Source organism: Dipodomys spectabilis, unplaced genomic scaffold (assembly GCF_019054845.1).
Source record: "Dipodomys spectabilis isolate Male_0828 unplaced genomic scaffold, ASM1905484v1 ptg000125l, whole genome shotgun sequence".
In the NCBI taxonomy this organism is placed as follows: Eukaryota; Metazoa; Chordata; class Mammalia; order Rodentia; family Heteromyidae; genus Dipodomys; species Dipodomys spectabilis.
Genome location: NW_024870802.1, coordinates 10,968,982 through 10,981,196, shown reverse-complemented (window position 1 = coordinate 10,981,196; position 12,215 = coordinate 10,968,982). Strand labels below are relative to the sequence as shown.

The window sequence follows — 12,215 nt, the reverse complement described above, 5'->3', positions numbered from 1 at the left end:
AAGGATCCTTTGATATCTCTACTTTAAGCTTGGTTTCCATATAGCCTCTGCTAATGGAAGAACCAGGAACCATGAAGGCTCTGTTTCCCTAAGCCCTTGTTGTGCCATCACACTTGAGATCTAGCATGGGGCACTGTGGCCTGTTTGGTCTCTGTCATAAGTGCCAATTACTCAGAAAGAACCTGACCCCTTGAACTAATAGGGTAAACAAACCATCATCTACCTACAGAGAACTCCTCAAGTCTGCAGACTCCTCGGGATCAGCCAGCAGGACCTACAGTACTGAGTGGAGTGCTGCAAGGCACCCATGGGAAAAAGCACAGCTTTCTTTCCTATGGCCCTGTGTTCCAAAGGAGAACCCTCAAGTGTTTGCTTGTGCCTTGTTGGGGCCTACTTGCCATAGATTGAGAGCTTGTTCAGTTCCTTTGATCTAAGGTCTGCTACTAATGAGTTAGTTATGTGCCTTAAACAAGTCCCTTCACTTTTCTGGGCCTTAACTCTTGTAAAGTAGTGGACTAGTGAACTAATGAAGCCAAACAGTGACTATTTTTAGCTATTCACCTAGGTGAAGGCCTCACCGAGCAGTCAGTGGAAGGGGAGACACTCAGGGTCTCCCCTGAGCAAACTAGGGCCACCTGTTCCTCACTCCCTGCCTAGAGCACCTATTGCTGCTGTCCTGCCTTACTGCCAGCCTCACCCTGCCAGAATCTCCAGCTTCACCCATGCTTATGGTAGCACCAGAAGAGTGATTGATGTGATAGAAGCCACCTGTGACCAGTCCTCAGCCTTGAGGAGAATACCTTATCTGGGAGCCCCAGACAGACTTCTTGGCTGACCAGCGGCCAGTTTGGTGCCTGAGGTGCTCTAGGGAGAGGAACTGGCAGACAGAAATGTAGTCTCTGTTGAGGTACTTAGTCATAAGTAATTGATTTGGCTCACATGGCTGTTTATGGGCAAGGTTGCTGTAACCTTCTAAATGACCTTTGATCCAAAGCCCAGAATCACAGAACTATGTTTTACCAGAAAATTCAGGGATGCTTTGGGTACAATTCTTCCTTGAGGCTGTTTGGAGTGCATTTGGACTTAATGGTGCCAAAGTCTGCCCAAAAGCAGGGCCTTCAAGGGAGCCTGCAGATGGTCATTGCCCTCCAGACCCCCATTCCAGCCTAAGAAATAGTAAAGAACCCCATCTTGAACTCTTGCCAAACAAGTTAGCTGGCAGCTAGTGGACCAGCAACCCTGTTGCTCTGAGAAACTGCCCCCTCTAGCTGCCAGATCAAGGGACTGCAGCTGTGGATTCTCTTGCTTAAGACAGGCTTGCTTCTACCCTATTTGCTACAGCAGTGAGTGGGGAGGTGGTGTGTATGGGTGTATTGTCGAAAGATCAGGAAGAAGAGAAAGGACTCTTCCTTTTCTCAGGGAAGTCCTGTTTTGCTATTTCAGCTCTGGGCCAACGGGTAAAGCAGAGTCCAGGCTCCAAAGAAGCCATTGTGCTGGAAGGTTGATAATAGAGATGTTTACCTGGCATTTTCATTCCTCTTGGCTTCCCAGAGGAGTCCAGTGGCAGGCAGAGCCTTTCATACATTAATCAGAGCAGAACAAGGTTAGAGACCCTGCTCTTGTAGCAGCTGTCCACACTCAGCCCCTACAAGGGTCCAGTACATTCTATAAGGGTCATTGCTGGGACTGGGGTGACCTTCTTGGGCCACTAGTTCTCTGAAGAAACTCTGGCTCTTTGATTCTTTTCAAGCAGGAGAGAGTTGACAAAGGCATCGAAACAGACGGCTCCAACCTGAGTGGCGTCAGTGCCAAGTGTGCCTGGGATGACTTGAGCCGGCCTCCTGAGGACGATGAGGACAGCCGGAGTATCTGCATCGGCACACAGCCCCGGCGGCTTTCTGGCAAAGGTAGAAGCCTTTGCCCTGCTTTTCCCTTGTCCTTTCAGGCTAGTTTTCAGGATCTTTAGGATGGTTCCATTCGATGGTTTATTTCCTGGTCTGACTAAGTGAAGTCTCCCAGTATGGGAGAATTAAGGGAGCTCTCATAGACCATTTCTAGCTGTTTTCTGTGTGTATTACAAATGAATCACCAGGAGGGACCATTGTGTTTTCTTTTCTTTCTTTCTTTCTTTTTTTTTGGGGTTGTGAGGGCTGAACTCTGGGCCTGGGTGCTGTCCCTCAGCTCTTCAGCTCAAGACTAGCGCCCTACCACTTGAGCCACAGCACCACTTCCAGCTTTTTTCTTTTTTTTTTTTTTAATTTTTTTTTTTTTTTTATTTCCGGTCGTGGGGCCTGAACTCTGGGCCTGGGCGCTGTCCCTCAGCTCTTCAGCTCAAGGCTAGCGCTCTACCACTTGAGCCACAGCCCCACTTCTGGCTTTTTTCTTTTTGCTTATGTGGTGCTGAGGAATCGAACCCAGGGCCTTATGCATGTAAGGCAAGCCCTCTGCCACTGAGCCACCTTCCCAGCCCTCCAGCTTTTTTCTGCTTATGTGGTGCTGAGGAATTGAGCCCAGGGCCTCATGCATGTGAGGCAAGCACTTTACCACTGAGCCAGCTTCCCAGCCTCTACATCGTGTTTTCACTTTGCCCCTTGCCGTCAGAGCATAGAGGTGAGTGGAAGCCATAGAACAGTTTCAGGAAAAGTCCACAGTCCACCGAAGCACAAGAGAACAAGTGTTGGCCTATGGAATTGTTATAGGGCCCAGCTTTGGCCTGAAGATTGTGCCAGACCAGAGGATCCTTAGGTCTTCCCAGGCCTTCAATGAGAGAGGGCTGAGTGAAAGGCCAGCTCACAAACAGCCTTACACCGCTGTCCTGCAGGGGCAGTTTAAGAGACTGTGATAGGTCACTGTATGTACTGCCTTCTGATAAAGTCTTAGGAAGGAGGATGTGGAAGCTCCCCATGCTGGTCTTGGCTACTGAAACAGTTGTAATTTTTAGCAAAAAGTGTCCCTACATAACACCAGAGGAAAGGCAACCATTGTATATGCTAGCATTTACAGTATTCTGTCTACTTCCTTTCTCAATTTCTCTATCTTTTCTTGTTTACTAAAGAATAAGATGCCTACCTGGGTGCCAGTGGCTTACACCTGTAATCCTAGCTACTCAGGAGGCTGAGATCTGAGGATCACAGTTCAAAGCCAGCCCAGGTGGAATATCTGTAACACTCTTATCTCCAATTAACCACCAGAAAACTGGAAGTGGAGCTGTGGCTCAAGTGGCAGAGTGCTCAGCCTTGAGCTGAAGAGCTCAGGGATAGTGCCCAGACCCAGAGTTCAAGCCCTGTGACCAACAAAAAGAAAAAATGAATAAGATGCCTACAGTCATGAAGAAAAGGGAAAAGGCTATGTACATGAAATTTGTGTGCAGGTCTGTGTGTATATATAGATTTGTGTGCATATGTACACATGCATTCATATGCTGGGGGTGGAACCCAGGGCCTTGTACATGCTAAGCATGCATTCTACCTTATATCTATATAAGGGATGGAGCTTATATATATAAGAACCACTTATATAAGAACCCTCAAAAGATTTTTCTTTTTCTAGGGCAAATATTTGACCCCTTCCTTTCTTTCCTGCTTGTTCTTATAATGTGTCAAGCCTATAAGAGATTCAGAGAGTATATAGTCGTTAGAATCATTCAGTTGTTTGTGACAAAAGCGGTAATTTTGGCTGGGCCCAAGGACTCACACTGTGATCCTGGTTTCTCGCCTGTAATCCTAGCTACTCCAGTGAAAAGGAGAATCATAGTTACAGGCTAATCAACTCAACAATAAACCAAGAGTGATAGTATACAACTTTGATCTGGAAAGCCACAGATAGAATTGAGTCTGAGGCCAGTCCAGGAAAAAAATGGAAACTTTTTTTTTGTGCGGTACTAGTTTTGAAGTCAAGGCCTCATACTTGGTACACTACTAAAACCCAAGCCTTTTCCTGAAAACTACTTCTAGTAAAAAATTACACTTCTAGCTGGAAACTACCTGAAAAACAACTGAAGTAAAAAAGAGCTAGAAGTAGGATTCAAGTAGTTTTTAGGAAAGGGCTTGGATTTTAATAATGTACCAAGTGTGAAGTGTGAGGCCTTAAGTTCAAAACCGGTAAAACACACACACACACACACACACACACACGTAATTTAAGGAAAGATCCATAATTTCAATAATTGTGTATGTATCCTGAGGCTTGAATTCAGGGCCTGCGTGCTATCTCTAAACTTCTTTACTCAAGGCTAGCACTCTGCCACTTGAGCTACAGCTCCATTTCTGGCTTTTTTTTGGTGCATATTTGGAGATAATAGTCTCACAGACTTTCCTGCCCACACTGACTTCGAACTATGATCCTTAGATCTTAGCCTCCTGAGTAGTAGGATTACAGGCAAGCATCACTGGCACCTGTTTTTTTTTTTAATTATTATTATAAAGGTAATTCGTGCCACTGTAACAAGTCAATTAAAAAAAGTTACTAATCATCTCCCCATCTAAACCCACTCTTTGAATAATTAATGTTAATTTCCTTTATATAGTGTACAGAAATGAATTTTAGATCAAAATCTTTTTTTTTTTTTTTTTTTTTGTTGGTCATGGGGCTTGAACTCTGGGCCTAGGTGCTGTCCCTGAGCTCTTCAGCTTGAGGCTAGCACTCTACCACTTGAGCCACAGCACTATTTCTGGTTTTCTGGTGGTTATTTGGAGATAAGAGTCTCAAGGACTTTCTTGCTGGGGCTGGCTTTTGAACCGCAATCCTCAGATCTTAGCCTCCTGAGTAACTAGGATTGTAGGCATGAGCCACAGGGTGCCTGGTGATCAAAATCTCTTATAGGGGACAAGACTAGTAAGCTTCACTCCAAAGACCATCAAAGCACTGTGCAGAGAGATAATCCCTTTCTTACCTCACAGCCCTTGCCAGTTCCATAGAGGCAGAGTTCCCAGCAGTAGGCAAAAATGGGAAGATATGTCCTGCTGACTGGGGTTCAAGAGGGAGTGACAGGCATTAGTTGACCACCCAGAACCCAGTAACAAATGGAAAAAGCTCCTGCTTAAGCTGGGTGCCTGTGGCTCACACCTGTAACCCTAGCTATTCAGGAAGCTGAGATCTGAGGATCGAGGTTCAAAGCCAGCCCCAGCGAGAAAGTCCTTGAGACTCTTATCTCCAATAAGCCACTAGAAAACTGGAAATGGCGCTGTGGCTCAAGTGGTAGAGCACTAGTCTTGAGCTGAAGGGCTCAGGGACAGCACGCAGGTCCAAGGTTCAAGCACCACAACCAACCAAAAAAAGAAAGCAAGCTCCTGCTTGTCCATGGTAGGACACTGCAGCTCTTATTATCATCCATTTTGGTGGGCAAAATTCCTGAGAGTCTGAAGCAGCTGCAAAGGCCTTGTCTGCCAGTTACTGTGTGGGGCCATGTTAAGGTAAACCTCAGGCCTGAGACAAAAGACAAAAGGACAGTGGGAGCATCCTTCTGAAGTCCAGAGGCCGCCCTTTATCTTCTCAAAGATTGGTGCCCCGCAGACCCAAAACTTCCTTGAGAGCACTGTGTCTCATCTACCCTGTCTCCTCAGTCTGTACTTACTCACTGTTTATGTCTGGTGTACAAAGCAGACTTAAAACGAGCCAGCACACTTCTGCTGAGCCAAGTTCCAAAGACAGGCTAGAGGATGCTGGGAGCTCAACAGGTTATCAGGCAACTTGGTGATATCATTGCAGACACAGAACAGATCCGGGAGACGCTGAGGAGAGGACTGGAGATCAATAGCAAACCCATCCTTCCGCCAATCAACCCTCAGCGGCAGAACGGCCTCACCCATGACCGAGCTCCGTAAGTTCCCCTGTGTTCCAGGACTGGGTTTCTCCCATAAAGCACATAAGAAAGAATAATATGGGCTGGGAAGGTGGCTCAGCAGTAGAGTGTTTGCCTCACATGCGTGAGGCCCTGGGTTTGATTCCTCAGGACCACATAAACAGAAAAGGCTGGAAGTGGTACCATGCTCAAGTAGTAGAGCGCTAGCCTTGAGCTGAAGAGCTCAGGGACAGCACCCAGGCCTAGAATTCAAGCCCTACGACGAGCCAAAAAGCAAGCAAGCAAGAAAGAATGAATAATACCTATAATTCTTTTTTTGTTTTGTTTTGTTTTGTTTTTTGGTTGGTCGTGAGGTTTGAACTCTGGGCTTGGGTGCTGTCCCTGCACTCTTCAGCTCAGCTCAAGGTGAGCGCTCTACCGCTTGAGCCACAGCACCACTTCCGGTTTTCGAGTGGTTTATTGGAAGGCAAGTGCCCTACCACTGAGCCACCTTCCCAGCCCATCGAGTGGTTTATTGGAGATAAGAGTCTCATGGACTTTCTTGCCCATGCTGGCTTTTTTTTTTTTTTTTTTTTTTTTTTTTTACTTTTCCGGGCTGGCTTTGAACCGTGATTCTCAGATCTCTGCCTCTTGAGGATTACAGGCGTGAGCCACCAGCACCCGGCAATACCTATAATTCTTGTTAGATGGGCCTAGAATCTCTGGGCAGAAGGGCAGTTGTGGTTTGGGGCACACAGACCTTTGGGTTATAGCTTAGACCCTGAAAAAGTATCCAGTAGACTTGGACTATAAACAGCAGTAAATATTTATGTGGGCTATATGAACAGACAGGAGGCCAGGTTGAGGCAGAATCTGACTGGAGGCCTCCCAGCCTTGTGGGAGCCTATTGTGCTGAGCATGGTTCCTTCCTTATCTTGGCCTCAGCCAGAGTTGCCCTTCCTTCCTTCCTGGAGCCTGGTCTCCGGCTGATAGCTACAACACTGAGGACCTCCCTGTCTGGCCAGCCCCCTACTGGACGCCTGCTGCTGAGGCCCTTCTTCCTGCCAGCCTTTCCTGGGGCCCAGAGAAGGGAAGTCCATTGCAGGCATTTGCTGCTTGACTAAGGGGCCCTATAGCCCTATGGAGAGACTGACCTAGAGGTCAGATTCACTTCCTGCCATCTTCTCTTCCTTTAATAGGAGACAAGTGATGGGCAGGGCTAGAACTGGGCACCCCTTCTGCCCTAAGTGTCAGGGCAGCTGGTAGGGGATGCCTGGGATCTGGCAGCTCAGAGTAGGAACCTTGCCTGCCAGGGAGGAAATTGCTGGGCCTTGGGTGAATAATTCTGCAAGACTAATCCTGCAAGATCAAGGTGATCCACCCACCTTCTAAGAAGTCTTTATTGCACATTTGGTATGGGGCAAGCTCAGGCCCAGAGGGCCATCTGGGATGCATAGGCCCTTCCTTTTGGGGGAGTATGAATGAAACAATGAACTATTAATGGCACAGATCTGGCTGTAGATAGTTCGTTGGAAATGACCACTGCTTTGGAATCTACCTCCAGTTGCTGATCTGTGGTCCCCAGAAATAGCAGTGATTCATGCAGTGTCTACAAAAATGATAGTATTATCCTGGAGTATTTAGGCAGAATATTTTGGAGGACTGAGAAGTCTGAGATATACCCTAAAATGAAAACAATCATGGCTTCTAATGAAATGAAGCATCTGAAAGAAGGGGAGGCCTGGCTGGTTAAAGTTGAGGCTGCAGATTGTGGTACTTGGGGTTCAGAGATGGCCGGTATGGTTTACCTGCCACTCAGAAGCCAGGAGAGGGCTGGGAAGGTGGCTCAGTGGTAGAGCACTTGCCTTGCATGCCTGAGGCCCTGGGTTTGATTCCTCAGCACCACATAAGAAAAAAGCCGAAAGTGGCGCTGTGGCTCAAACGGTAGAGCGCTAACCTTGAGCTGAAGAGCTGAGGGACAGCGCCCAGGCCCAGAGTTCAGGCCCCACTACCGGACCCCCCCCCCCCCAAAAAAAAAAAGAAGCCAGGAGAATTAAGCTCTTTGGCAAGAGTGTGGAAAGACCTCCTCTCAAAGTAACCTTTAGCTGCAGTTAATAGGTTTTTCTAGACAGCAGCCAGAAGTAGCTGGCTTGAGGCACCAGGATCTTCTAGTAGTATCAGATAGCCAAGCTGGTCACAGGGCATCTAGAGGCTCTCTGTCTACATTCTGGATTCTGTCCTGGGCCCTAAAGTTGGCTTCTTGCTCTGACCCTCCTTGGTACTGGTGAGGGCTAGAGGTACTACTAGTACTACTAGTAGGATTAAAGCCCTAAGCAAATTACCTATAATATCACTGTCCTGATGCCCCTCATGCCTATGGAACACCATAGGCATGCTCTGGCAGAGGGCAGGGGATCTTACAGAAAGTCCATTCCCTGTCTTAAGCATACTTTCAGCTGCTATGTCCCCATACACTTCAGGAGTTCCAATAGATACCTCCTGACTTGTAGTGGAGCAGCAGGTGTGGACACAGGACAGAAGCTTAGCACCCCTTGGCCTCAGTTGGCTGAGATATAGTGATGGGTAGGGATAGATTGGAGATGTCAACTCCTTGGGATCATTTCCCTTCCCTGTAATGCAAGTGCCAGTCAGGTTCCCAAAGTGCCAGTCTGCCATCTGGAGGGGGAAAATGTCTCTTTTGGGGTTTTCAGTGATGGTTACCAACTTGTTAACTGGTTGAGCAATGGATTCTCCTTTGCCAAGACCATTCTCCGATGCATCCTCATCTCTCAGGCTGTAGCTCCCTGTTGTCTCAGGATCGATGATGACCAATTCAGCTCAGATTAGCAAGCACAGTTGTAATATCTGGGCTGCCCACTCTGGGACCTGACCCATTTCAGATACATCATAAGGATTGTGATGGAGAAAGCCACTCAAAATGTGCTGGCACTGGTGTTTGCTCCTCTCCCTGTGGGAAGCAGCCAGCACAGCATGGGCCTTATTTTGTCTGCGTGTCCAATTTCCCCTTAGTCAGAATTTCTGGCCTGGGGATCTCTGAAGCATGGAGCTTTGAGGTCTATATATTGTCTAAGTAGGCTACCAAGATAGATTGGAGGTTCTGTGGCTGATCAGACCTGGGTATCAGCTGGGTTCTTGCCTACTTAATTAGAAGTTTGCTTATTTTATTTTATTTCTTGTGCTGGTTCTAGGGCTTGAACTCTGGGCCTAGGTACTATATCTGACCTTCTTTTGCTCAAGGCTAGTGCTCTACCACTTGAACCACAGCTCTATTTCCTATTTTTCTAGTAGTTTAGCAGGAGGAGAGGAGGGAAGGGATGGTAGGAGAAAAACAAAGGAGGGATTAACAGTGCTGAATAGGAAGTGTACTCATTACCTTACTCATATAACTGTAACCCCTTTGTACAGTATCTTTACAATAATATATATATATATATGTATATTTAAAAAAAAAAAGTCTCACAGACTTTCCTGCCCTGGCTGGCTTCAAACCACCATTCTCAGACCTCAGCATCTTAAGTTGTTAGTATTACAGGCATGAGCCACCAGCACCCAGCTAGATTTGCTCATTTTTATACCTCCTTAGCACCCATCACTTCCAAAGAGCTTATCCTATGCCAGGTAATGATTCAGGGGCATTATACCTACAATTTAATTTATCCTTGCTGGAGGGGTGTCTCAGCAAGCTTACAGTGCCTGCCTAGCAACCAGAAGGCCCTGAGACCAAGCCATAGAATAATTAAAAAAAAAAAAAATTTTTTTTTAAAGTAACAACAAAAATCCTGCATAGCATTTTATGAGGTAATCTTACACACACACACACACACACACACACACACACACACACACACACACACACACACACACACACACACACACACACACACACACACACACACACACCTTTTTGAGAAGAGAAAACTAAGGCATAAGGAAGCTAATAAGTAACTTGTCTAAGCTTAGAAAGGGGTAGAGCTATTAAAACAAGTGTGAAGCTGGGCACCAGTGGCTCATAGCTAGGATAACTACTCAGTAGCCTGAGATATGGGTTTTGTAGTTCAAAGCCAGCCCAGGCAGGAAAGTCTGTGAGGTTCTTATCTCCAATTAACTACTGAGAAGCTGGAAGTGGCGCTGTGGCTCAAGTGGTAGAGCACTAGCCTTGAGCTGAAGAGCTGAGGGACAGCGCCCAGGCCCAGAGTTCAGGCCCCACAACTGGATACCCCAACCTCCCCCCCCCCCCCCGCCAAAAAAAAAAGGATAGTTCCTTGAGCAAAAAAAAAAAAACAAACCTCAGGAACAGCACCCAGGCCCTGAGTTCAAGCCCCAGGACCAACCCCATTAGGGACACAGAGACTGTATCTGAGGCAAAAATGACCCTTATTGGTAGAACTCTTATAACTAGTGATATCATGAATCAGGACAATCTCTTACATGACATCAAAGATAAAGGTAGAAGCTTACTGTGCTTATTCAACTCAGCTCTGATGCTTCTGAATCTCAGAAACCCTGAGCTGTGTCATAACTGGCTTGCTTATACCAGAATATCTATTTGACACAGGGCCTTGGCCCTTCACCACCTCAGGGCTAGAGCATTTCTTTCTTTCTTTTTTTTTTCTGGAGGCCCTATTTCCTGCTTCCCAGAAAGGCAGGTCCCTCTGGGTAACCTGCTTTCTCCCACTCACTGTTGCCAGCCCTCCTCCCACTGCCTTCCCGGAAGGAGAGTCTTGGCCCCCTTTTGGGGCTACTTCGGCATTTCATAACCCTTGCATTCCAGCCATGAAATTTATATCTGGCTTTTCCCAAGATGATCAGTTGAGAAAAGCCTCCTTCGGCTTGCTGGCGCCTCCCTTTTCACCGCCTGCTTGGGTGAGTTTGGGAAGCAAACCCTTTGTGCCACTTAAGGACAGTCTGGCCTAGAGCTGTGCCTGCTAAATATCTGTGGAGATCTAGGGTGGGAAGTCACTGCACATCCTTTTTATGTGAGGGTCCTGGTCAGCCAGAGTTTGATCTCAGTTCTCCAGCCTCTCCTCGGTGATGATGACAATGACGGGGAGGGTGTGTGTGGTCAGGTACATGCAAAGGGAGATTTGCATTTCTGTAAAGTGTTGGGCTGATGCTGAGAACCTGTATCCATATCCCAGCATCACCTCCTCTCCCTGTTGGCCAGTGACTCACTGACAGAGGTGGGAGGACCTTTAGGGAGCTCTCTCTAGGTCTTTGCAGCCTCCCAGAGAGGGTCAGGGTTCAGCATCTGTGCACATGTGTGTTGGATGGACAAGGCTTCTCACCATGGGAGAAGTACTTTCTAGTTGAAGCACCTTTAAAAGGAAAACTCACCATCCTTGTTGAGCCAAGTTTCTTGGTCTTCTGGAATTATACCAGCAGCTCATAAGGCTGCTTCCCTCCTTTTTCCTTTCCTTTTTCTCTTTCTGTTTCTCTCTCTTTTTTTTTCTTGTCTTCCTTTTTCTTTTTTTTTTTTTGCCTCAATTTCCTGGAGAATTAAAGTTTCATAGCCTGAATTCTGTTGTGACTACCTCATCTACAACACCTCCCCATATACACACTCACACTCACACACACTTCTTTTCTTTCTACTTTTATAAATATCTCTGATCCCATCTGTTTGGCCTTTTGCATTGGGTGACTTTGCTGCCTCTAATTTCCATCTTGAATAGTTTGTACCCTAGCCAGGAAGTCATCCTTTAGAGAAAATTGTGTTTTGTTTTGCTCAGCCCATGAGGTCCATGAAGATTAATTAGAAGAAGAAAATATCTCATTTGCATCCATTTTCCCAGTGAATATGGGTGAAGGAAGGTGAGTTTCCATCTGGGAAGAGAGCTGGGCTATGTAGTACCTCTCGTATTCAGGGCTGTGTTGGGTGACCCTGCTCTCAGGGCCTCTCATGTCAGTGGTATCTGCTCTATCGCATTAGCTTCCCTCACGACTCCCACACTGGGGAAGTACAGCTGTTTGCACTGAAAAGAAAGCCCAGAAAGAAGCAAGGCAGCTCTCAAGGACCAAATTGGGCTCCACAGAGCTAATTGGAGAAAAGGGCAAAGCCTCTTTTTTCCCTCGGCTTCCTGGATCACCATCTCTTTTCTACCTCCTCAATGTGGTCCAAGTTGTCATGCTAAGTGTCTTTACTGCCTTTCTCAGAAATACACATTTGAAAGGACAGAACAAAGGGCTCCAACAAATCTGGCATGGGTCAATTTCTGTTTTAACTCCATTCTTTGCTTCACTTCCCCAAAGAGATTCAGCCAAGACATGGCTATTGTTAACAGCTCCTTTCAGGGCTCCTGCTTCGTACTTTTTGAATTTTCAGCGCAAACACTGCATCTCCCTCCCTCAAATTGCACAATCAAAAGTATTTTTATCGCCCATCTTTGATCCTCAGTGTCACCCAACACTTCAGCAG

At 46.7% G+C, this 12,215-nt stretch overlaps 1 protein-coding gene across 2 annotated transcripts in view; it reads left to right on the top strand.

The window, feature by feature from the left end:
* Positions 1-12,215, top strand: part of Sufu (SUFU negative regulator of hedgehog signaling) — a 98,367-nt gene that overhangs the window by 57,243 nt on the left and 28,909 nt on the right. The window contains exons 7-8 of one of the 2 annotated variants that reach the window (XM_042689656.1): positions 1,754-1,907; positions 5,707-5,818. In XM_042689656.1, coding sequence (XP_042545590.1) covers positions 1,754-1,907; positions 5,707-5,818 — 266 coding nt within the window. Of the gene's footprint in view, positions 1-1,750; positions 1,908-5,706; positions 5,819-12,215 lie in introns of both variants that reach the window. The other variant, XM_042689655.1, reaches the window with a different exon arrangement.